Here is a 24,161-nt window from a genome sequence, read left to right on the forward strand (position 1 = left end):
AATATCTCTAAATTGTACATAGATTAAGTTGAAAAAAAATAAATATAATAGATGTACCGTATTAATTGAGAAAGTATTCTGTTTAAAAACCCGTTAAAACATAGTCTATAGGCATATTTTTTTACTTTATTTTTATTTTAAAGCTGATCAATCTCTTCAATTTTAAATTTGCAGTTATTTTAGTCGGGACACTAAATAGCGGGTGCCCTAGGAAATTGTCCCACCAGTGTCTGCTGAGATACCTACTTATTATTTGCAGTGCTGTATTGTATATCTTACCCAAATCCTCTCCCCTTTCTCACCTCAAAAAATTGAGTTTACTATGTCTTTTGAAGGTATGAAGTGAAAAAGGGGATAGTTATGATAATTTTGTGTTGTTATTATTTTTTATCTATAAAAGGAAAATAAAGCGCGGCTCTTGGAGCTTGTTACCACATTTCCATCCTCATCTTCGACAACTGACGTATTCTTTTGTACTAAAAAGTATAAATAGCACAGTTGTTGTCAAAGTTGAATTCATGATATATTTTTATCTTATTCTGATAAAGTTTTAACTGCACTTGGTCTTTTCTTATTGCATCTCAACACCCATTCATACATGTTGTTAATATGTGTTTCATCATCTCGAATGATAGGATGACGAGTAAGCTTTTTGATTGAGATGTTACCGTGGCTTAGAATGAAGTTATTTACTCTGACTATCTTCAAACTGAATCACTCGAATGCTCTTGTTAAGCTGTCTATTACCACTTAGTTTTTGCAGGTAGTTTATCATCGAAAAATCTACATGTAACTTTTGATTCTTTTGCGATCGAATTTGTGAACGGCTGATCAAATTAGTTTGCTTCTCATAATATTCCAATCGAGTTCCATTTTGATTCTCTTTGTCCAAGTTTGGGCGCTTCGCTCAGCAACACCAGCCATTCTTCCTGATTTGGCAGCTGAAAAAACTTGATTTTTAATAGTATAGAAACAAAGTTTTTGGCCAGCAATGTTTCTACTTTTTCAATTGTAATTATCGCATTGCTATCTACGCTTTCATTTTCAGAATTGAGTTCAATTGGAATAGGCCATGCCTCCTTATATTTGGTCAATTGGTTAAAAAATTTAAATTAAACATCTCCTTTTTCAATGATGTATCTCATGGCTTCATCACCATCTTCTGTGATGATTTGGTTTTACTATTTTTTTTTTTAAAAAAAAACGCAGGTTTTATTATTCATATTCAACATAATATCAAAAAGTTGGACAAAATTAAAATGCGATCAGGCAATGACAATCTATCATTTGGATTTTGAATGTCGCTGATTGATATTTTGAATGCTGCTTAACGGAGCTGTAAGTCCGTCATTTAGAGCCATCAGCACAGTTGAGGCTAAAAAGGTTGTTTTGTAGTACATGAACCAATTTTGGGGTATTACTCATTAGTCTTATGTGAAAATCAAAAAAAGGACAATAAGGACAGCAATTGATACCGAGTGGTTTTTTAAAATCTTCCAGGAGTTTATTATAACAAAAGAAGACGAGGTGGTTTGTACAGAGAATAATTAAAGTTTAGCCGTAGGATTAACAGCCTTGAAGACACTATCCAACTTCATAGCTAACATGATTTGTCCCTTCACCTTGAGCTTTCCACTCATGTAAGCTTTTTGACCATTCAGTTTACCACTAGCCAAATCCACAAAGTCTTGGTCTTTCAAGGTCAAGATTGCATCTGCCTTTCCAGGTCCCTTGCCGCGAACCACTTTTCCTTCTTTCTTAACATCCACTGTAAAAACCTCTTCTTTACCTTCATTGTTTTTGATGACAAATTGGAAAATACCATTGACTTGCTTGATCAGCTTGGCTTTTTCTTCAGGACTAAAGAATTCAAAGGCCTTGTTAAGTTCAGCAATTAATTCAGAACTTTTAAAACCAGGAACAATAATATCGGACATAATAAGAAACGGATGGATTTTTTTTTTTCATCCAGCAGTGTTCTCCTATTTATATGTTTTCCGACTTGTCTTTATGTCATCTCGATCATTACAAAAAAAGTTAAAATGTTACACACGCCCCACAATTTCACATGAATGGTCAATTTTATCGTTTTCCCCTCTTAAATACAAAGGGTCGCCTAAAATCATTTGCCAAAAGCCTTATGTATATATTCGTTCTTTTCAAAATATTTCGTATGCTACAGTGATATTGTGAACATCAGATGAGTACAAACCAAGCGTGTGAGAAATAAGAAAGATGGATGCAGAATATCACTGGGTGCTTGAATCTTTCATGCTTTAAATACCCTACTGTGTGATAATAACAGTACGATTTGACTGACAATAGAGGGAGGAGATCGTTTGAAGGAGAGAAGAGGGGATCATCTTGTATATTTTAAACTTGTAGTAGATTGAAAGGGAGAAGGATACAGGTAAAAAGAGGATAGACTCACTGTATTGAAATATGAAAGCGTCTGTTCTAATTACCGTGGGATTTGCTGTCAGGTTGATTGTTCATATTGGCGGATGATGCAATATACTGACTTGATTCATTAACACGATAATGTAGTTTGGTATATGATCACTGCCTCGACAAAAGGACGTGTATCTGATGGAGATTTCAATTTTATTCAAATAAAATGTACATTGAAATAGTTGATCTTTTGTGTATATCTACCTATCTACATTCAATTACTTTACACTTTATTTTTTTTTAGCAAATAAAGATGTCCTTTAAAAAAAGTATTAAACATACATGGTAAAGCAAGGAACAAAAAGGAAATATCTAAAGGTTTTATGTTTATATATAGTCTATCAAATGTAAAATGTGCACATGTACGGGGTAGAAAAGGAATGGGAGATAACAAATAGATAAATTATTGATTCTTGTTCGCCAATTCAGTATGGGATTCGATATCCACAGCATCCCAAGGATACACCAACCATTGATCAGGCATCTCAACTGCAGCGAAATAATGATCCATGACCTCCTTGGGTAACGTTTGTTTCTTGGGTTTCAATTTATTGTGAAGGACAAAGATACCTAAAACCGTATTGGATTCTCCGGGCTGCATTCCCTGGCGGATTTCTTCTGCCTCAATGTCCTTTTGTAATTCCTTGACTGCAAAAGCCAACGTTTGACGTGTATCATCGACTTCGTCTACAATCAAGATACGACGGCCCAGCAAGGAGATTTCCTCTGGATGATGGAAATTGAGCCACTGGGTCTTTTGGACTTGTGTGCCTGGGATTTCTTCATTGCCTAATTCTTCGTAGAGCGAGAGACCGATGGCTTGAATAGGAATGTTTCCTCGACTGGTCTTTTTGAGAAAGGTACGAAGGATACGGGCGGGAATGAAACCACCACCACCGATGGCGATCATCAAGTCAGGCTTAAAGGTCTCGTTGATTTTAAAACGCTCAACAGAATCACAGACGGATTGATGAATTTGGTTATAGCTTCATAGAATATGAGCCACTTGTTTTACAAGGGATTCTATCCTTTCTCTTACCTGATATGTAACTTTGACATAAAAAAGATAGAGAAAAAAAAAAAAGAGTAGAGTATTTCATTTTGAGGGTATAATTAAGAAAGATGAGTCACAAGTGGCTGAGTGCCCCTCATCTCCTCTAGCAATCTCTCTTATCTCGCTTTCTTTTTACTTTCAATATGGTTCATAAATCTTTATTAGAAGCAGTACAGTGCTGCGATAAATATCCTTACACATCAAGCGGCACTTCTATTCCATTTCAATATCAAAATACAGTCTTGGGCCACATCCTACCTGATGTCTTTTCAGCACTCAGCACTTACAACACCGCCATCACACCTTCCCCCTTTGTTATTCAACCAGATTCTGTCCAATTTGCTTCATGGGTCGATAGTTTTGAAAAGAGGACTGAGGTTTTCAAGGCCTTGACAGATCACTGGCGAGCCACCAAGATGTTTGCTGCTTTGGCAGGTTGGCGAGACGAGCTGTATCCTGTCTATGGACAAAATGAGATTGTATTTGTGATTGAACGTGCAGCATCGCCTCTATTTGGTGTGGCCACATTTGGTGTTCATTTGAATGCCTATGTGGTAGATGAGCAAGGAAGCACATTAGTGTGGGTGGCACGAAGAGCAAAGACAAAACAAACATGGCCTGGTTTATTAGATAATTGTGTAAGAAGGAAAAAAAAAAAAAAAAAAAAAAAAAAAAAAAAAAAAAAAAAAAAAAAAAAAAAAACCCCGGGGTTTTTTAAAAGGGCCCGGGTGGCGGGGGGTTTTTTTTTCCAAAAAAAATTAAAGACACTGTAGTAAAAGAGTGTGATGAAGAAGCAAGTATTCCCTATGAGCTTGCATCCAAGGTAAATTCACTTTATAAAGATTGAATTCAGTATTCATATTTACATATAGGTTCGCAGTGCCAATGCCATTACTTATTATACCTATTCACAACATGGTTTACAGCCTGAAACACAGTAAAAAGAGAGAGAGGAGGGATATTATTCAAAAATAACCAGTAAATCTTATATTTCCTTCAGGTACATTTTTGATCTTGAATTACCTAGGGATTTTGTACCCACACCTCGGGATGGAGAAGTAGATTGTTTTTATCTTTGGCCCTTGGATAAAGTAAGCATAAAAAATGAATGAGATACACTGAATGACTTACTTAGATACTTTAAGATTAAAGAAACCATCTTGAATGAAGAATGGAAACCAAACTGTGCAGCAGGTAAGAAGGGAGGGAAAAAAAAAGTTAAGAAATAAAAAACTAAAAAGATACAGTGATGATTGAATTCATGCAACGACATGGATTTATTACACCTGATGATGAACGCGACTATATTCAAATTTCATATCACCTTCACCGAAAGCTCGAATTTCCTACACCTCACAAATAAATTATAACTTGGAAGGTTGTGCTGTTTTATAAATGGTAGCATAACCATTATTGATCACAATCGCATCTCTTTCCTTGACTTTGGCCACAAAGATCACACCTTCAGTCTTGTTATCCTTTCCGGCCGTCTTCCACATCGAAATCTCGATTGTTTCACCTGGAAAGACGGGAGATGCAAAACGTGCCTGAATGGATTTGAAGCGGTAAGGATCATTATTAGCCAAGGCCTTGATAATGGCATGAGCACAGGCACCATAGCTACAAAGGCCGTGCAAGATCGGTTTAGGGAATCCAATGCGTGGGGAGAGTTCGGGATCGGCATGAAGGGGGTTATAGTCACCTGAGAGACGGTAGAGCAAGGCTTGATTGACTTGACTAGCAAAAATCTCGACCGCATCCGGTTGACGCTGAGGAGGAGAATATGAAGTAGCCTTGGGTCCTTTCGGTCCCTAAAATATATATGTTAGTGTCCTTTTCTTTTCTTTTTCTTCCTTACATTCCAACCACCGTAACCACGAACAAAGGTGGAGCTAACCATACGACAGTAATGCACTTTGTCTTGTTCATCAAATAAATCTAAGGCGGTTTCGATAACCATGCCTGATCCTTTATCGTAAACACCAATGCATGTCTTACGAAGGTTAAATTGGCCTCCCTCCACAGGGAAAGGCGTGATAATTTCCAGGCTCTGTTCACCGTGAACAATCTTGTTGGGATCATAAGGAGGCATGCCGGGAAGGCTTTCTTTACCGCCCATACGATTTTTGAATAGGTTGACGTTATAATCGTTCCCTTTGAGTGAAAGGACAAGAGGATAAGTAGGTAAAGGAGCAAAACCTTTGTCTAGAATGAAAACACGGTAAGCTATCTTGAAGTTTTCAAGTGTTTTAGGTATACTTGCTCAATTCATAAAGATATTGAAGTTCATCTTCTTTGACACCCACACCCAATGCATATAGAATAAAATCGCGCTTGTTACAAACAACCTAAGTCATTCAAAGTTATTTTATGTATCAAATTATGATTTCTATTACCTTTTCTGTTTGGAATACATGTCCTACAGCCTTTTCGACATCTACTTTAAATCCTTCCACTGGCATATTTTATTTATCTGTGTGTATGTGAAAAAAGCAAAAGAAAAATAAAATAAAAAAGCCTGTTTTATAAACACAGTAAAAATAAAATTCCGCTTACTAATAAACTTTCCCAGCATTATTATGTTCTACTGGGACGATGGACATTTCGAGTTCATTTTTATTTCCAAGTACTTTTATAAAGGGGACCAATGGGTTTCATCATTTTGTTTTGCATGAAATTGTACATTTCAACTTTTTTTTTTCTTGTTGAGTTTTAAAATATAAAAGTAGACAAGAAATCTTTTTTGAAAAGGAGGGGTGGGGGGGAGTGGAAAATAGCATAGAGCAAGGTCAAGTCAGTCTGTTTTCCTTTTAAAGGGCACGGTACAAAGAGCACCAAAGCTTTCAAAGAAAAAGATGCATGTGATAGCTTAAAGCGCTTTTAACTAAAACAAGTGATCAACTCTTCGTTTACAATTCTATCCAGTGAAGTGATCTATCAACAGGCTGTATATCTTTGCCTCTTATTGATGTTGATTTACAGTAAAAGAAGACGATAGGGTTGCAAATGGAAATATACGTCCATCTTTTTTTTTCTGTTTTGTCAAGATGAATGTCCTTGTCCAATTCATTGTCATAAGCTCTCTCTCTTTCTTTCTTTCTTTATATAAGCAATATAAGATTTTTGAGTGTAATTGAGCAGAAAGTCCTACTCTTGCAGTAGATGTAGTTTACTGTACTCAATGTAAATGTTACATTCTTTGAAAGGAGAGATTTATGATGAGCCTTTCTATTGATTATATTTTGTATGCTTTAATTGGATTTTAGAAATAAAATAGTATGGCACTGGATCTTGATTGTGGCTATAAAACTGAATAATCCTAGACTATAATAAGGCCTTTTGCCCGATCAAGCTTATAAAAGAAAATCGTAAAAGTTTAAATAAAAAAATACTTTTATGTTTTTAATTTTCTTTGATCCATTGTTTATCTTCCAGTTATCCCTTATCCTATACTTGTATTATTCTTGCATGATGTTCTTTCTATTCTATTTGGTTCCTTTCGAATCCAAACTGTGACGGTTCTTCTGCTTTTTCTCAATTTCGTTGTATATTTTTATTTGATAGGACAGTAATTAAAGAGCGCTGATTTTAGTGAAATACATTGCCAAGTGCTCTCGCTGTGATTGTGATTCAATAAAGAAATAAAAAGACAAGTTGAATAGTATCTTTTTAGCTTGACGGCACAGGCATAGATAATCCATTAGCTTTTATTCAAAATGAATTCATTCTGTGGTAATTGTAGACAGTTGTGAACGTTTAAGCTTTTCTTGAATGGTTATTCAATAAATATTCATACCCCGCGTTTATCCCACCCCTCTTTGATACAAACAAAAATGGGCATTATTCTGTACAACTTTGCACAGATCAAATGCCAATGAGGAATAGAAAGCTTTCTTTTAAAGTAATAATCACTTTATCGAATGTCTTCTTTTTCTTTACTTTTACATTCATTAGGCCAATCTAAAAATTGAATAGATGTTACGCCAAGAAGAATTGAGCTTGTGTGAATCAGATCGTATGCCAAACTTTATAAAGGATGTAAAGAACATCTTTCTTTTTGCTTCAAGTACACATCATCACAAGAATTCTGTGTACAGAGGCTAATGATGATATTTAGAGTAAAATAAAAGCGTACCCCAAAAGATAATCAGAAAAAAACAAGTTATTATAAACTAAAAAAAGCACTTCTTCTTTTCTAACAATGAATAAAAAAGCATTGTCATTCATTTTTAAATAATCCAAGAGCAAGAAAAAGAAATGTTCTTTTTTTGATCAGGGCTGAATCAACTTGTCAAAAAAAGAGTTAAAAGCCAGATTCGCCCCTTTTATAATAAGCCCAGTTTTCACACTTTTCTCTCTCTTTTTTTTTTATTGTTATGCCAACAAAAGTCACCGAAGCAAAACGTTTTATAGAAAAAAGGAAGAAAAGCTTTGGAGAACGTGTGTTACAAGCTGAATTGGGTAATTGAAGATTGAGTTTTTGTCCATGGCCATCATTCATCTCTTTTTTTTTAGAAATAACGGGATTATTGACATTTGCAGTGATCGCAAGCTATTGCATCTTTCACCATCCAGTCGCTTATAAATGTCTATTTCCATCCTATGCCATAGGTACGCAATATGGTAAAGGATGGGATGATGTGTATTATACTCTCTTTTGGACCGTGACGTTTACTTTTCTTCGAGCTTCAGCCATGAAATTTGTTTTTGAGCCTCTGGGGCAGTGGTGGGGGATGGGTAGATTAAAGAGACAGAGATATGGAGAGCAGGGATGGATGCTGGCTTCTTATTTAGTGTTTTGGCCTATGGGAATATGGATCATGTATCAAGGTCCTCATTGGATGAATACGGCTCATTATTGGATTGATTATCCTCACTTGTTGATGACCAAGCAAATGAAGATGTATTATTTGATGCAGTTGGCCTTTTGGATACATCAAGTCTATACAATTCATGTAGAAAAGAAAAGAAAGGATCATGTAGCGATGGTGACGCATCATATGATTACGATTGCCTTGATTGTGTCAAGTTATCTAAGTAATTTCACTTTAATTGGAAATGCTGTACTTTGCTGTATGGATTTATGTGACATATTTCTTTCGGTAAGCTTATTCATCTTCTTTAAATTCTTGTGCTTAAATTTGTAAATAAGCTTGCCAAGCTATTGAAATATATGGGATACACAACCATCTGTGATTTAACCTTTGCTTTGTTTGCAATTTCCTGGCCAATCACTCGACATATTTTATTCTCCATCATCATTTGGGCCACGGCTGGTAAATAACATTATTTTATATTCTATTTATTCATACTCTTTTATAGTTCAACCAAGTCAATACCTTGATATGAAATGGGAACCAGAGAAAGGAAAATATTTTACTCCTTTGACACAAAAGATTTATATTTGTTTACTTTCATCACTCAATTTAATCATGGTTTATTGGTTCATTATGATTGTTAAAGTCATTATCCGTATTTTGCAGGGCAAGAACGCAGAAGATACCCGAAGTGATGAAGAAGATGAAGCAGTAGAGTAAGTAGGATAATATCGAATTCTATTGATTATTCATTGCCTATTTAGTTTAAACAAAACAACTAAAAAATCATTATAAATAAACTCCTTGATTTGTGTAACTATTAATCTATGATCCGACATTATTATTTTATTAGTAAAGAAAATGGTATATTAAATAAATCATCTTTTTGACTTGTCCATTTCTTCTTCCAACTCTTGTATCTTTTCTTCGTCTTCTACTTTTTCTTCATCTTCTACTTTCTTGCCGTATAATTCCATTTTTTCCTTTTCTGCTGTTTCAGCTGTAAATTCACCAATACCAGGTAATGGAGAAGGGAAAATATGATAAATTGCAATACCAATGATCACAACCACATAAGCAAAAGGATAAAGTACAGTAACCGTATAACCAAAAAGACCGAGACCAAAGATCAAACCATAAAAATCACTGGTAAGAATCGAAAGGTTATAGATCAACGCACTACCCAAACGGAACAAGACAGGTGCCAATGAATATAGAACAAACATACAGATTGTGTAAGTAATCACCATGCCGGTCACTTGGCGATCAGCAAACGCAGACCATTCGGATCGTTCAAAGATAAAGATCTGAACGAGATTGATAAAGGTAGCAAAGAAAGTAAACATACCAATGACTTCATACAATGGATGCTTACGAGCCATGTACTCTTCACCCACATTAGAAAATCCATAGAGTGTCGCACCCAGCAAACAAAATAAATCTCCCTTGACTGCATCCACCGCACCATAATTTTTACCCGTAATCACATCACTGGCCACCAGCATACCCAAACCACACAAGGCGATAAAGACACCCACGCATTGAAGCCAACGATACCTGACCTTTAAGAAAAAATAGGAAAGAATCATACAGACAGGTGTACTCCAACAATCCAACAACATGGCAGAAAGCAAGGATGTGTATTGATAAGACTTGACGACGAAATAGTTTCCTTCCACATCGATGAATCCCAGTACAAAATAATAGATGCCTCGTCTCCAAAATTGAAGAAGCCAACCCTTTAATCCTCTTTTATAGATCGCATACGAATTATACACAATGGCTAAACAAGCATAGACTAAAAAGGTTTGTGTGGTGGGAGCAGCAAAATTATATTTAGTGCTCAACATAGTCGTTGTCACATTAGTTCCCGTGATACAAAGAGAGAGCACTAAAGAAGTCAGAATGGAATAAGAATGTAACAAAATACTTACATTGACCGAGGAATAAGACCTTGTAGAATTTAGGATCTTTTAAAAAAGCAAAATGCTGCTTCCAACTCTTTTTGGTTACTTCAGTCATAATGAAATCAGTGTTTTTTTACGAAAAAAAAAAGAGTCAAAAAGAAAAAAAAATAATTGAAGGGGATTTGTATTCAATACAAGTGAATTTTAAAGAAGAAGAAGAAGAAAAAAAAAAAAAAAAAAAAAAAGATTTTGATCTGTTGTAAAATATTTTTTATTCTTGGAAACAATTCGTGAAACCATGCAAGTAAAAAAAAAGCCACTTTTTTCGGCCTAGGCTTCAAAAGTCACAAACTTGTAACACAGAAGGTTCTCACTAATAACCCAGTGATTTTTGTACGCTTTGTATCACATTTAATAACAGCAGACTCTTACAACAGCAACTAATCAAGATAAATTTATCAAAGTTTAATCAACAACATGCTACTTTATGGGTCAAAATCAAATGATTCAAATGAAAGCATTCTCACTTTAAAAAGAGACAGGTACGTATTGTAAAGAAGGGGATGGTTTACAAACTACTTGCTACAAATAAAACCATGATCCAAAGACAGAGTCCAGATGATATTTAGAAATCCCATAATGATGCCAATACGATCCACTTGAGCCAGTTGTATCAATGACACTTTTATATTCCGCAAGTGGCGTTCAAAAGAGCATGATGGTACGTGCGTCGATCGTGAAGCGAAAATGATAAGCAAGCCTCATAAGACGCTTTTGAGTTTTCGACTTTTATCAACCAAATGATGTTGAAAAGATAAAGAACAAAAGCAGCTTAGCAAAAGTATCTTTTGGCTAATCTTTGATTGAACTCATGTATTCTTTCTGATATCAGCATCTGTAATCAGTCCATGAAAGAAATAAGACGGTTTTTGTTGGCTGTAATCTTCATAAAGTTAACTTAACCTAAAAAAAGAGAGGTCAGTACAATCACAGCTTGTCTAGTGATTAGCAAGGCTTGTTGTTTTTAAGTTACACTGCCAACCATTCGTCATTTTTCTTTTGACCTCATTTGACTTGTTGTCTATTGGATGGGTGGGAATATCTAATGTCAAAAATTCAAGATGATATGCTTGCCAAACCATGTTTGAATTAAAGGTATCTATTGTTACATCCTCAAAATCAGCGCAAGAACCTCTGTCATTAAATCCTACAAGCGCGTCAAATAAACGTTCCTATTAAAAAGGTCATTGTCTCGTCTTTGTCACTATCACTGCCGTTCAAAATTAAATTCTTCAAGAAACGGATTTACATGTATTATACCTGAAAAAAATCAAAATTTCTTAGTGCTTGAGTTTATCGCTGTCTATAAATATCTAAAGAACTAAAAAAAGCAGATATTTTATCTAAGCTTGAAAAAGGAAAAAGAAAAAAAATTGTATTATTTGGGAAAGAAAAACCTACGCGTCCTAATGGAAACAAGACGCATTTGAAAAACCACGCTTCAAGCAATTTCTTGCATCTTTTGCTTATACAGACTGTACGGATTGTGCTTTGAATATCACAAGCGCTTCTGGTAAGTAAATTCAAGTTTCTTTTTCTAATAACCAATTTCTAACGTACATACCGCTAAAGGGCATGCCAGTGGACGCAAATAAGCCTAAAAATCTAATTGAGAGATATTTTGACCAAAATTAGCAAGGATATAATGCATTGGATATGAACAGAGCATTGACGTGTTTTTTTATGTTATGTGCCTACAGAGCAAGTCAACTGTTTCATACTAGTAAGCCTGTTTTTAATCCCTTTTCTTTTCTTTAAAGCTTTTAGCAAATCATCGTCCTTTGATAGACCAAGTATCATTCTAGATATGACATTATATTCACTTGGAGAATGACTGTTTGTCTTTTTATAAAGAAGCCGCTATAGATACTGCCAAAGAAGACTGCTAGCAGTGCAAGTCAGACAAATTGATAAAGGAGGAGATTTGTGAGCTAGATAGTCTAATGATTGAGATAGCGGGTTGCTTTGAAAAGAATAAACACATTTTGGTCACAGGAAAACATGGAATATGTTGTCTATGCTAAAAAAATTAGTTGATGTATCCATCTATGTTTCAAAATCAATCTGTTAAATGGTCTTTAAGATCAGTTTCTACACACTGCAAATCATGCTTGAAGCATTATTTTTTTTGTAAAAATTATTCCACTGATAGAAAAATTGGCTGTTCCTTGGTATATTGGCTATAAGAAGGAGTGTATGCACTTGAAGAAAAAGATGCTTTGACCTCATGCTACCCAGAAGTAACTATAAGGGCATGCTTCACCGTCCCATACGCTTTATTAAAAGATGAAGGACATGTACGTGAGATTTTCATTGATGGAGCAAATAGTTCACGCTACTCTCTACAACGATGTATATAAATTATTTGAAAGTATAGTCCAAAATCAGGAAAGCAGAAAGAGCTTAAACATTTTAGTACCTCGTCTTTCTTGCTTCCGGGTATTATGAGTATTTCAATTGTCTTGTTTGGCAAAAAGTAACATAGTATCGAGATAGCAGAACAAAGATTATTCAAATCCTCTTCCCTAATGACTAGTATTCTTATTGAATAAGTAATTTAAAGTAGAAGCACCTTCCATGTCACACTTCAGACTGTCGAACCATTTCAAATCATAAAATCTGTTTCTTTTTTCGTACGGGTAATACAGATTGTCCATTTACAATTGCCAAGGAGCATAAAATTTCACGTCAGATGATCTATCTGAAATGATGAGGGATACAAGTTATATATGGAGCAGAAAGGGTCTCCTCTTAAGGCTGTGCTAACTTTGCTGCATCCTATTTAAGGAAAAGGGGAAGAGAAGGGACTATGGTTCAATACGAATAATGTATTAGTGAATTATCTTTTCTTGATCAAATACACTATAATTTGTTGGCACTACAACCCGATTCTGTCTGCTAAGAGGACTATATTCTTAATGCAGCAGCTAAAAGATCCAAATCATGTCTTGATCCCGCCAATCATAAAGGATTGCTGTGAATGACAAGTTCAAAGGCCGTCAAACTGGACTTCTTGGTCATGTGCCCATCAGTGATCAAGCCTGTGTTTGTGACGCAAGTCCAACGTTTTTATTTTTTATTTTTTATTTTCTGTCAATTTATATTTACATATTTCTTTCAAAAACAAAACAACAATGAGTGAGGTGGTTCAAGCGATTTACATTCGAGAAGCCGAGACTCGTCAGCAACCCAAACCACATACGGTCTATAAGATTGAAGTACATGCGGCTGTGCGTAACTGGATTGTATGGAAAAGGTATTCCGAGTTTAGCAAACTTGACAGCACGTTTCAGATCATCTTTCCAAAGCATGCACGACCTGTGAAATTACCCTTGAAACATTACTTTCCCTCAACTTTTTCAGACCCAGAGAAGATTGACGACCGACGACGAGGACTTGAAGCCTATCTACGAGGTATCTTGAGCAGCCGAGACGATCGTTGGCGGCTGACGGATGTCTGGCGCGAATTTCTCTCGATACCCACAGGCAAGGGCAGCCTGCAAGAAAACTATAGTTCAGAAGGATGGCTGGACGAATACCACACGATGAGTCAAACTGCACGGGAGATCCGATCGTTGATGAACCGCAAACATACCCACATGGCACGCAACGAGATCTCTGCGTCCCATCACTGCACCGTGCAAGCCAAGAAGCTCCTTGTCCAACTCTCCTCACGTCTGTCGAGTCTCGAATCCGGTCTTCATTCTCTGGCCGGGATCCTTTCGGAAGGTGAGTTGAGAAGACGACAGGACATGGTGTCTAGTCTGAAGGATGAAAAGGACGCGTTGATGAAGTTGGCCAATACCTCAGTCAGGGCAGATCAGTCTCCTCGCCCTTCGCCTCCGACGACGACCAAGGAAAGAAAGGCCCTGCTGGGTGACGAAGTGCGAAAGGGAAGAGCCTTTGGTGCCGCGTTTAAAAAGCAGCAAGCCTTGGCTCAAGAGACAGAGGTGACAAGAGGTTTGGATAATGAGGGTCTACTGGTCTATCAACAACAGCTCATGGACGATCAAGACCAGCAAGTCGAACAGTTTAGTACCATCTTGGCAAGACAAAAGCAACTGGGTGTTACGATCGGTCACGAACTTGAAACCCAAAACCAAATGTTGGATGAATTAGATGCGGATGTTGATCGAACTCAAACAAAGCTCAAGTTTGCAAATAAAAAGCTTCAGAAAATTAAATAAAAAAAGTACGATTTATCATTTCATCTCAAAAAATAATAAACATGTAGAATAAGGAAAGGTGCTCTTTCTTTGGAGTGTGGTGAATTAGTGATGATGGATCAATATGTGTATAGAATCATAATACCATTTCTTTATTGAATATCATGAAACTCTCCTTCTATCACTCTTCCTTGTATATAAGCTGGTACTTTTATTTTTCTAAACCCCTTCACAATCTGAATATCACGAATATTCACAAGTTCTTCATTCATCACTGCGTGAACAACGAGTTGAGTATGATTTGTCAATTCAAATTGAAGCTTCACTTGCTGCTGACTCACACCATTCACTGTCATCTTTGAAGATTCTGTACTAATCAAACGAGCTCTCTCAGTAATGTGTTCGAGGTATAACCCCAGCTCAACTAACTGGGCGTGTCCTGATTCCGTACGAGCCCATGCGGACAATCTCTGAAAGGCTTCCTGCTGCAATCGACTGTATTCCTGTTGATCTTTTGCCACTCGCTTAAAAAGGTCATAAAACGGGGATCGCCACAGACGAAACGCACCTACGGCTGCAAGACCGCCGAGACCAAGGAGTAGAATGGGCCCGAAAACGACAGTGGCTGCGACACCTGTGCCTAAAATAGCGAAACGTTTATAAAGTGGTATTTGCTGTAAAAAGCCGAACGTTGGTCTGGGTTTTTGATATGAAATAAGACGTTTGGGTTGAGTGGATTGAAGTCTTTTGAAGATTGAAGGTTGTTTTCGAAGCATTGCAAAAATAAAAAATAAAAAAATAGCGGCGTTTTATTGTAATAAATCGCATTAATATTTGATTGGCTATTGTTGTGTGGAACAGGAAAGTAAAGTTTTTTATGCTAAAAAAACAAGTGTAACAGCTTGTGTTAAGGATCCTATTTTTTTTTTTTTAATAAAACTAATTATTTTATTCCTCGATGAGTCTTCATTTTAATACAATTGTTTACTATAAATTTGAAAAAGATAGATTATTTACTTATTTGACCTGAAAGAAGCTCTCTTTCACTAGGAAATACAAACATAATTTGTAAACAAAACAAACATTGATATTAGCGTGACCTCCTTTTAACCTTTTCGAAGATGTGGATAGAGTGGACACAAAAAAAAAAAGTCTTTTGTGAACAGAAAAAGTAGAGTCCAAGTATAAAATATATATAAAAAAAAAAAAAAAAAAAAAAAAACCTTTGTCTTTAAAAGGAAGTGGTCTGAGAATTGATTACCCAAGCATTATAAAAAAAAAAAAAAAAAAGGTAAAAAATTTTTACTTGCATATTTTTTTTTTTTTTCCTTTTCTTTTCTTTTTTTATGTTTCCAAATATGCCTACTTTTTTCAACAAAAACAACAACTGGAGAAGTTTGCTTGAAACTGTACTTGACTTGAGATTAGGAAATAATAATAAGAGATGTCTAGTTGATCATCAAGCAGACGATTCCTTCTGTTGTTTAACTAACTCCGACATAGCAAAAGAAGAAATTATTATTAATATTTTACAAAAAGACACGGATCATTTGTTAGAAAGATGGATCATTCACTATGAGCGTTCAAATGGATCGATCGAAGAATTATTAGAAAACATGACACAATTTATTCAATCACATCCTATTACATACCGTATGCACGCAATGATTGCTTGCAAGAATCAGCTATGTTTTACACACTATGCACCTGATAGAATGATTGAATTCAGAAAACTAGCCCGTTTAAAGGCCTCAAGATTTAATTCCAATTCCACTTTTATTCAGGTCGTACTGGATGAAACCACAATTATGCAGAAAAAGCCACTGATATCATTTGAAGCCCCACTACATCCCAGCTATCACCGGCCGCTGACAACGACACCGATCATTGCTGTCCGCAGACTGTCTCGTCTTTCCCTATCCGCCATTGACCAAGATGAGGATCCGATGGATGAAGATGAGTATGGGGAAGACGCTTATACCCACACGACGACATCGATACCCATTCCTTCATCCCACATCATGCAATACACAACACATCGCAATGCCATTGCCTATTCAACATCACCCATCAACAGTCGACCCTCAGTCTCACCCTCACCCTTTCTCTCTATCCCTATCCCAGCCCCCCGTCGAAACTCACTCCAGCTAGACCACGGTTGTCTCGTTGGCAGCTTTGAAGAATCCCTCTTTTCGGGTCGCATGTCTTCTCAACCTTCGAAGCCAATCACTTTCCACTGCAGCCTGGGTGTCCTTGGCCATGGTGACTGTAAGCCCTCGTTGAAATGTCCGTCACACTGGTCGATCGTGTTTCCGGCGACCTTTTATGACCTTCAGGATGATCAGTCGACACCGTATGTTGGCACGGTCGATATTCAAAACCACGTTCAATCCAACGGTATCAAGCAACCCGGTTACCGTATCCCTCCCAAGGGACAAATTCAGGTCGTTGTCAAAAACCCAAATAAGACGGCCGTCAAGCTTTTTCTGATCCCTTATGATTTTACCGATATGCCAAGGAACTCCAAGACGTTCTTGAGGCAGAAATCTTACAGTGAACAAGCATCCAATCATCCGGATGTGCTCAGATATGCTATTCATCTTCACATTTGTCGAACGGAAAAGAAGAGGATTTATATTTATCGAAATATTCGAATCGTCTTTGCTAATCGTATTGCAGATGCCAGAGAGAAATTCAAGGTCATTTGTGAAGGACCGAAAGAACCGGTCTATGTTCCTTTGTAAATATCATTTTTATTGGTTATCCCTTCTCCTCTTTATGAAAAAAAAAAAAAAAAAAAAAGTGCGTGAGAGAAGGTTCATAAAGTTTAAAACCCCCATTTTGCATAATAAAAAAAAAAGCAGTTTTCAAACAATTATTAGAAAAAGGAAAGATTGGCCTTTCTCGTCTCTTTGTCATCTTTTACGTCTTAGTTTATCATGAATATTTATAAAAGGATTATGTTTTGTTGACAGATCATCCGAAATGGAGCTGCTAGAATAAAAATTAAACCAATCTTTTTGTTTCATTCATTGGCTATTTAGATAAACGTTATTGTTATATTTTTGTATTTAGTATCAATGTATCAGCTTTCTATATCCTTTTCATAACGATTCAATAAATTCTAAAATATTTTAACCAATGATAGCTGTAGATCAAGCATAAATAAAATATAATACGAGTGGCTGTAAGTAGGCTGGTGATATATTTCTCAAGTTGTTCTATTTTTTCACTTAGTGTCGTTACTGATTCCACAATCAAGTTCATCAACGTCTTGTAAAACTAATCCTTTAGAGTTTGATTGTGCTCTTTTACCAACAGAAAATGTCAAATGATTAAAAAATCAAGTCAAAAAATAGAGAGAAAATTGTCCATCGACGAGTTCGTTGAAGATGTTATGAAAAAGCTAATTGAACACACTGTCCGCTCATTTAAATAATGTTGCAAATTATGTGGTACAATTGATAATATTAAACAAAGGCTTTTTAGATTCTTCTGGACGACTCTACATTTGACTCATATTAAGTTTTCATGGACATTGACTTCTGTAGTATCTTTTGGTAGCAGAAATTGATCTAGATTTATCGTTAACGCCGTTATCTAGAAGAGCATTTGCTATAAACAATGAACTATCTACTCTTGGCATCGATTATCTATTGAGGAACATGTCATTATAATGGATGCATTAATACTTTGTCAATCATTACATATTCCAAGATGATTTATCTCCCAACTACTTTTTTCGAGTACTCAATTCCTTGGTCTACAGTTTGTCTGACATGACTGCAAACCTAATATAAGGTACATAGTCATGCTTAGACTCAAATTGAGGCGAGTTAAACCTATTAGATACAAGAATTCAACAACACGGTCTACAGACACGTTGGCTTCAACAGTTTCTTAAAGACAAGCGCTCTCTGTCCTGTAATCAACCTAACTTGATAAATCACATGCATCGATTTCACTTAGCAAACGCAAAGACACGGCTGACCATTCTTTCATCTCCTTTATAACGCTACCTTGTTGCTCTTATTACTATCTTCATGTAGAATCTTTATGAGATTGCTCATTTTTTGGACGTGGAAATATGCGGTCCGTAGCATGTATTCCTACCACTTTTCTTTGTTTAGCTCTTTGGTAATCATTGGATCATTCGATCACGTTACATGAAAGAAAAAAAAGGACGTCTCAGCTTTTACTTTCTTTTGCCTTCCGTTTGGCCTATTAATGATGTGAAGTAGTATTAAGAACAGTTTTTTTTAACTAAAAAAGCGATTGCTAAATGCAGTACTATAAATAGTTTTTAATAAAGACGATAAGTGAAGTGGGTAATAACTACTGCATATTATACCTGCAAGATACTTTTAATAGGTAATCATACGAATACAGGTTTCTAAACTTAAACCAATTTTTAACACTTGTGAAAAAAAAAATGTATGGAAGAAGCAGGGTTGTTTTCATTTTAAGGTTGTATGGATATATCCTAATGGAGTCTATGGTTTGCAAGTGTTGCTAGATACAAATTCAGAGATGCAATTTAAAGCTGCTGCTTTTCATGATAAGTATAACTTAGCATAAGGGATCGATAGAATGCAGCTGAAGTTTTGCTTGTTTTGATTGTAAACAGAGCAAAAGGTATATGATTCAAAGCCACCTTCAGAGGTTAATATTACCAATAAAAGATAGTTGTTGAAAAGACCAGAGAATAGAACACGCATTCAACAAGCTACCCCAAAAACATTCTTTCAATATGTATATTGTCCAAGCAATCATAGGAAAGCCAATATCTTACTTCGTTGACAACTTCCAAAGATATGGTTTATTTTCTTAGTATGCGCCAGTTTGTTTTAAAAAATCCGCCATTACATCCTAAAAAAGCTGTATTCAAATGCGGTGTGTGCTTCATGGTGCTTATAGGAACAGGGAAAAAAAAAAAAAAAAGCCTATAAATGCTTGTCTTTGTCATTTAATTTTCTATTTTCTTTTTTTCTTTTCTTGCAAATGAAATTTATAGAGTAAAAAGAAAAAGAAATGATTGAACAACAAAAAGTAGCAGCAAATTTTCTTCAAGTAAAAGATATGAATGCACAATGTAAAAATTTTGATTGTGAGGTGATTGTGCTTCAACCAGGTAAGTACAAAAAAAAAACCACTTTTTTATACAAAAAATGAACATAATTTGGTAGATAATGAGCCCACAGGTACACGTGACGGGGATGTTGTTTACAAGTTTTTAGTAGCAGATCGAACAGGGTCTGTTGTTATGACTGTTTGGGGTACAAAAGGGAGTGAAATAAAAAATGGGGATATATTAAGGCTATCAGGAGTGTAAGTTTACAAATAACAAAAAGGAAAGAATACGGCACTAATGATTTAATAGACATTGTAAGTTGAGAAATGGTCATTTATATATTTGTACACCTAGTAAATGTAAATTAAAAAGAGTGGGACAGGATACGCTTCCTTTTGTTGAAAAACCAAATATGTCTGAAAAGGAATATGTTAAGCCTGTTATCAACCAATTACAACAACAAAAGCCTTATAATCGAAACCATCGTCCAAATAACAATCCTATTTCACAGCAAGGTAGAATGAATAGAATTAGATACCATCAAGATTTGGATAATCCTGTATAATAATCACTTTTTTTCAATTGGACTTTGTCCAAGGCTCTGTGTGTACAAACAAGTTTCACAGCATGAATTCTTTGTATTAAAATCATTTTTGTCTTTTTTTTTCCATAATTTATACAAATGTCCATGGAAAGACAACCATTTACTTTAGTATAGTCGGAGATTTAAAATGCTGTTCATGATTCGCTGCTTTATAATTTCAGTTCTTTTCTATATAACCGCCAGGCGCGTCTTTTTTTTTTTATCGAAAGTAAAAGAAATGAATGAACCAATAGTAAACATATTAAAATGTATGGAAAGGGAGCTACAGTGTCCCATATGGTATAAATATATATAGCTTCACGTCTTAACTTGTTTAATGACATGACTTAGCCTATCAATAATTAAGCAACCTACCTCGACTTCTTGCTCACATATATTTTGTAACGAGTGCATAATAAAAAAGATTCAGCAAAAACAAATGTGTCCACTTTGTAATCAATCAGTGAAAGAAAATCAGTTATACCCGGTTGCAACTCTAGACGTGATTATAGAGGAATTTATAAAAATGAAGCAAGATTATCTCATCGATGAACTGACGCATTTATCTGCAGGTAACAATAGTTATAAAAAAAGAGCCAGTGACATGTCATAATACTTGTTATTAGCGACTAGTTTAGGGGACAAAACACTTGTGACGTCAATGGATATAAAAAATGGTATTGTTTAATCCTTTTTTACAAAACACAACTTATTCTTTTAATTTCTTAGCGCAAGAAAGAGAGAAAGAAAGGCATGCAGCGGAAACTGAAGAAAGTGACTTGTCAGCACCACAAATACAAAAAGAATGCAAAATACTGAAAAAGGGTGAAAGGCCAGTAAGTGTGCATGTAAACAATAATTTGAAATCATTATTCATATCACTAGCAGGAATTGAATATACCACATATGTCTTTTGTAGATAAAGTGAATAGCCAGATGACGCATGTTGTGTTGCCAGCAGGTTTTTGTTACTTATTGTGGAAAATATATAGGAAGACTCATCTTTACTTAGATAAACATAATATTGTTGATCGTAGCTTAACATATTATTTAGGTATTTTATATGGTTGTTATGTTGTAAATGAACAATGTAAGAGCTATAAGATATGCATTTATAGAAAATATATTAAATGAGCATGCGTCCTTATAGGGTTAGAGAACTCTATAAAGAAAGGCTATCCTATTCCAGAAAGTAGATACGAAATTAGTGGAGATAAAGAAATGGGGCGCACGGGTGCCCCTGAAAAGGCCAGAAAAAATAAAGAATCCAAGGTAACAAAAATAAAGATTTTAGAGTTGAGACTTACTTTCTTCCCTGATAGAAACCTAACTTATTCAAAGGACTTAAATTATGTGTAGTTGATGACAACTTGCAAAGACACGTAGAAAAATGCATCCTTGTAGGTGGAGGCATCATTGAAGATAATTGTAAAGAAATCATTGTTTGCAGCGATGAACCTGAACTTAAAAGACAAGAATTGAAAGAAAAATTCCCTGAAAAGACACTGATATTAAAAAATTGGGTGTTTGATTCCATTTGCAATTTTGAATTGTTGGAAAAGGACGATTATTACCTTTAACTCCAGTAGATATGGGTAGAGCTAAACATAATGGAACCGAAATAATATTATATTTAATAGAATTCCATAATGTGTATTTGAATGTGGAAAGAAAACAACATAAGCAAGTAGAAGATTTCTCAATTTCATATTCACTTCATTTGTATTTCTGACATGTTAAGATAGGAGAAAAGAAGTAAATTATTTAATTTTTCAACAAATAATAATAATAGAATAAATAAAATAAAAATTCAAATAAATTAAGCAATGGGGGCGATTTGGACTTCAGGAACCTCTTGGTTAAAGACAACATAGTTGTTCTTCAAGAAGACATCACCAAAGATGGCAAAGTCATAATCACCATAACCAAAGCCTGCATAACAAGTGCTGCCATCTTGTTCAAAGACCAAGGAATCAGCGGGGACTTCAAAGGTAGAGGAACCGATAGAGAAAACAAGAGGTTTGAAGCTAGATGTATCACAGTCAATGGTATAGGTACCATCACCGTTATCGCTAGCACCATAGGATCTAGCAACGGCAGAGGCAACATTGTTGGGCAAGATCAAGAGAGTGGTACCAGTGTCAAGGATGGCACTGAAGGAACTAGAGACCTTGGATGAGCCGATCGTGGTACCCTTGATCGTGATACCATACCAACCATTGGAGTTGTCCACAGGGATCGTGGTCAAGGAACCGCTGTACTTGCTGGAATCATAGCCACCAAAGATGTATTCTCCTCCACCACCGTTGCTTTCCTTACCGAGATAGACACCAAAGATGGGCTTGCTGATCAAGCCCTGACTGATCAAATTGTCCACAGGGGTCTTGACACCACGGACGGTCGTGATGGTGTCAAATCCAAGACCGAGGAGACCATCCGAGGGTCCACTTTGGAAACTGGTAGCTTCACGTTTGGCTAATTCGATAGTTTGTTTGGTGATCTTGAGGCCGCCTAAGGTGACAGTATCTGTACCCAAGATACCGCTAGCACTAGAGCCATCACCGTAAGAGATAGACCATGTACGGCCATCTTTAGCATAGGTGCTGGATTGATTGGGGTTGTACTTGGTTTGAGAGCTACCACAGTTGGTACATAAAGTAGAAGCTAAGAAGAAAAAAAAAAAAAAAAAAAAAGGTATAGGTTAGATATATATATATATACACTCTAAAGCAGGCTCAATTGACTTACCAAACCACAAATCAGAGGAACCAGTATCAAAGTCAAGTTTGAGAGTCACGCCAGGTGTACCAACAGTGACTTTACCATAGTATTCAATATCATTGTAGTAATCAGTGACAGGAACAGAACCAGTGCCTTCAGTAGAGGTGGAATTGGAAGAAGAAGTGGTTCGGAAACGATGATACTTGGCAAGGGCCTTTTGAATGGCATTCTTAGCACTAGGCTTATAGTTTGTGTTCTTGGTCAAAGGAATGCTGAGCTTCTTGCCACTGGGAGCAGCTTCAGTAGCGAGTGCCATGAAGGCAAGAGCCACACAAGAGGAAATCAAGGTCAACTTCATTGTATAAAAAAGAAGAGAAGAATTGGAGATGATGGGAAGCAAGTAGAGAGAAAAAGAAGGGTCCTTTTTATATGAAATGCATGTCTTGATTTTTCAATGATTTGTATATCCGCTTTATCATTATCTGTAAATAGAGATAGCGAATGGATGAGGACGAGTAAGCGAGAGAGAGAGAGAGAGAGAGAGAGAGAGAGAGAGAGATATGGGAAGAATATGTGTATATGTGCGTGTGTAATTAAAAGGATGTTTCCTTATTTATTACTTTTTAACCGAATATAGAAACCTTGTAAAAAAAAAAAAAAAAAAAAAAAAAAACTTGTACCCTTTCAGCATAAATGAAATATGAAAGTATGTGTTATGTGTAATGTTGCAAACTCGATTATTAAACCGATCGCTCTTTTTTTTTTGAAATTCACTAAATAAAGAAATAATGTCCTTCATACGGAAAAAAAAATACCAGGTTCTTCTGAAAGTGTAACACGAGTATGATTTGGTGAAATACGTGTGTTTATTGAGTTGGAACGTCAGGTTACTATTTTATACACTGATAGTATGTAAACTATCTGGTTGCACGGCACACCCTGATTATTATTTAGTATGATTTGTGTGAGAAATCAGTGTAACATGTTTCATTAATTTTAAATTGTCATGTAAGCAAGTTCAATTTAGCATCTTTTACTGCATGAGTACTATGTTACATTCATTGCATAACTTTTATGCGTTTCAATAGGACGGGATGTATGCAATTTGATTTTCTGTGATAAGCTACCCGAATAACAGGTTTCATGCTCCCTTTTCTCATTATTGAAGTCAGTTTTGCTTTATTGACTTTTTAATACAAATATTTTAAAGCGAAAGTATTAACTTTGTAAATAAAATAAGGCTCTGTTTCTTTTAAAAAAATTTACAAGTAACAACAGTATTTCAGACACAAAATAGGTTATGAAGTACACAAGGTATCACTAAGCACATT

At 35.7% G+C, this 24,161-nt stretch overlaps 12 protein-coding genes across 12 annotated transcripts; 6 read left to right on the plus strand and 6 right to left on the minus strand.

The window, feature by feature from the left end:
* Positions 1-1,547: 1,547 nt before the first annotated feature.
* On the minus strand, positions 1,548-1,937 carry RO3G_01748 (uncharacterized protein; the record flags this gene model as incomplete). Its single annotated transcript, XM_067656339.1, has 1 exon — positions 1,548-1,937. One exon carries the CDS (start codon positions 1,935-1,937, stop codon positions 1,548-1,550), a length of 390 nt encoding a protein of 129 aa, XP_067512440.1.
* Positions 1,938-2,854: 917 nt separating this feature from the next.
* On the minus strand, positions 2,855-3,510 carry RO3G_01749 (uncharacterized protein; the record flags this gene model as incomplete). Its single annotated transcript, XM_067656340.1, has 2 exons — positions 2,855-3,437; positions 3,491-3,510. The coding sequence occupies 2 exons, from the start codon at positions 3,508-3,510 to the stop codon at positions 2,855-2,857; spliced, it is 603 nt and encodes a 200-aa protein (XP_067512441.1).
* Positions 3,511-3,648: 138 nt separating this feature from the next.
* On the plus strand, positions 3,649-4,649 carry RO3G_01750 (uncharacterized protein; the record flags this gene model as incomplete). Its single annotated transcript, XM_067656341.1, has 5 exons — positions 3,649-4,143; positions 4,287-4,328; positions 4,378-4,442; positions 4,506-4,596; positions 4,641-4,649. 5 exons carry the CDS (start codon positions 3,649-3,651, stop codon positions 4,647-4,649), a joined length of 702 nt encoding a protein of 233 aa, XP_067512442.1.
* Positions 4,650-4,869: 220 nt separating this feature from the next.
* RO3G_01751 (uncharacterized protein) lies at positions 4,870-5,967 on the minus strand (the record flags this gene model as incomplete). The annotated part of the gene is made up of 3 exons (XM_067656342.1): positions 4,870-5,316; positions 5,364-5,735; positions 5,902-5,967. The coding sequence occupies 3 exons, from the start codon at positions 5,965-5,967 to the stop codon at positions 4,870-4,872; spliced, it is 885 nt and encodes a 294-aa protein (XP_067512443.1).
* A 2,232-nt stretch (positions 5,968-8,199) lies between these two features.
* Positions 8,200-9,117, plus strand: RO3G_01752 (uncharacterized protein; the record flags this gene model as incomplete). Its single annotated transcript, XM_067656343.1, has 5 exons — positions 8,200-8,242; positions 8,300-8,607; positions 8,658-8,781; positions 8,828-9,038; positions 9,087-9,117. The coding sequence occupies 5 exons, from the start codon at positions 8,200-8,202 to the stop codon at positions 9,115-9,117; spliced, it is 717 nt and encodes a 238-aa protein (XP_067512444.1).
* Positions 9,118-9,200: 83 nt separating this feature from the next.
* Positions 9,201-10,344, minus strand: RO3G_01753 (uncharacterized protein; the record flags this gene model as incomplete). The annotated part of the gene is made up of 2 exons (XM_067656344.1): positions 9,201-10,213; positions 10,257-10,344. 2 exons carry the CDS (start codon positions 10,342-10,344, stop codon positions 9,201-9,203), a joined length of 1,101 nt encoding a protein of 366 aa, XP_067512445.1.
* Positions 10,345-13,423: 3,079 nt separating this feature from the next.
* RO3G_01754 (uncharacterized protein) lies at positions 13,424-14,476 on the plus strand (the record flags this gene model as incomplete). The annotated part of the gene is made up of 1 exon (XM_067656345.1): positions 13,424-14,476. The coding sequence occupies one exon, from the start codon at positions 13,424-13,426 to the stop codon at positions 14,474-14,476; it is 1,053 nt and encodes a 350-aa protein (XP_067512446.1).
* A 131-nt stretch (positions 14,477-14,607) lies between these two features.
* RO3G_01755 (uncharacterized protein) lies at positions 14,608-15,231 on the minus strand (the record flags this gene model as incomplete). Its single annotated transcript, XM_067656346.1, has 1 exon — positions 14,608-15,231. The coding sequence occupies one exon, from the start codon at positions 15,229-15,231 to the stop codon at positions 14,608-14,610; it is 624 nt and encodes a 207-aa protein (XP_067512447.1).
* Positions 15,232-16,119: 888 nt separating this feature from the next.
* On the plus strand, positions 16,120-17,199 carry RO3G_01756 (uncharacterized protein; the record flags this gene model as incomplete). Its single annotated transcript, XM_067656347.1, has 1 exon — positions 16,120-17,199. The coding sequence occupies one exon, from the start codon at positions 16,120-16,122 to the stop codon at positions 17,197-17,199; it is 1,080 nt and encodes a 359-aa protein (XP_067512448.1).
* Positions 17,200-19,486: 2,287 nt separating this feature from the next.
* Positions 19,487-20,091, plus strand: RO3G_01757 (uncharacterized protein; the record flags this gene model as incomplete). The annotated part of the gene is made up of 3 exons (XM_067656348.1): positions 19,487-19,586; positions 19,642-19,783; positions 19,881-20,091. The coding sequence occupies 3 exons, from the start codon at positions 19,487-19,489 to the stop codon at positions 20,089-20,091; spliced, it is 453 nt and encodes a 150-aa protein (XP_067512449.1).
* A 457-nt stretch (positions 20,092-20,548) lies between these two features.
* On the plus strand, positions 20,549-21,689 carry RO3G_01758 (uncharacterized protein; the record flags this gene model as incomplete). The annotated part of the gene is made up of 5 exons (XM_067656349.1): positions 20,549-20,681; positions 20,839-20,934; positions 21,164-21,199; positions 21,260-21,381; positions 21,432-21,689. The coding sequence occupies 5 exons, from the start codon at positions 20,549-20,551 to the stop codon at positions 21,687-21,689; spliced, it is 645 nt and encodes a 214-aa protein (XP_067512450.1).
* Positions 21,690-21,928: 239 nt separating this feature from the next.
* Positions 21,929-23,188, minus strand: RO3G_01759 (rhizopuspepsin-2; the record flags this gene model as incomplete). The annotated part of the gene is made up of 2 exons (XM_067656350.1): positions 21,929-22,773; positions 22,858-23,188. The coding sequence occupies 2 exons, from the start codon at positions 23,186-23,188 to the stop codon at positions 21,929-21,931; spliced, it is 1,176 nt and encodes a 391-aa protein (XP_067512451.1).
* Between the last annotated feature and the right edge of the window lie 973 nt (positions 23,189-24,161).

The sequence above is a fragment of the Rhizopus delemar genome, genomic scaffold, assembly GCF_000149305.1.
Source record: "Rhizopus delemar RA 99-880 supercont3.1 genomic scaffold, whole genome shotgun sequence".
Taxonomy (NCBI): Eukaryota; Fungi; Mucoromycota; class Mucoromycetes; order Mucorales; family Rhizopodaceae; genus Rhizopus; species Rhizopus delemar.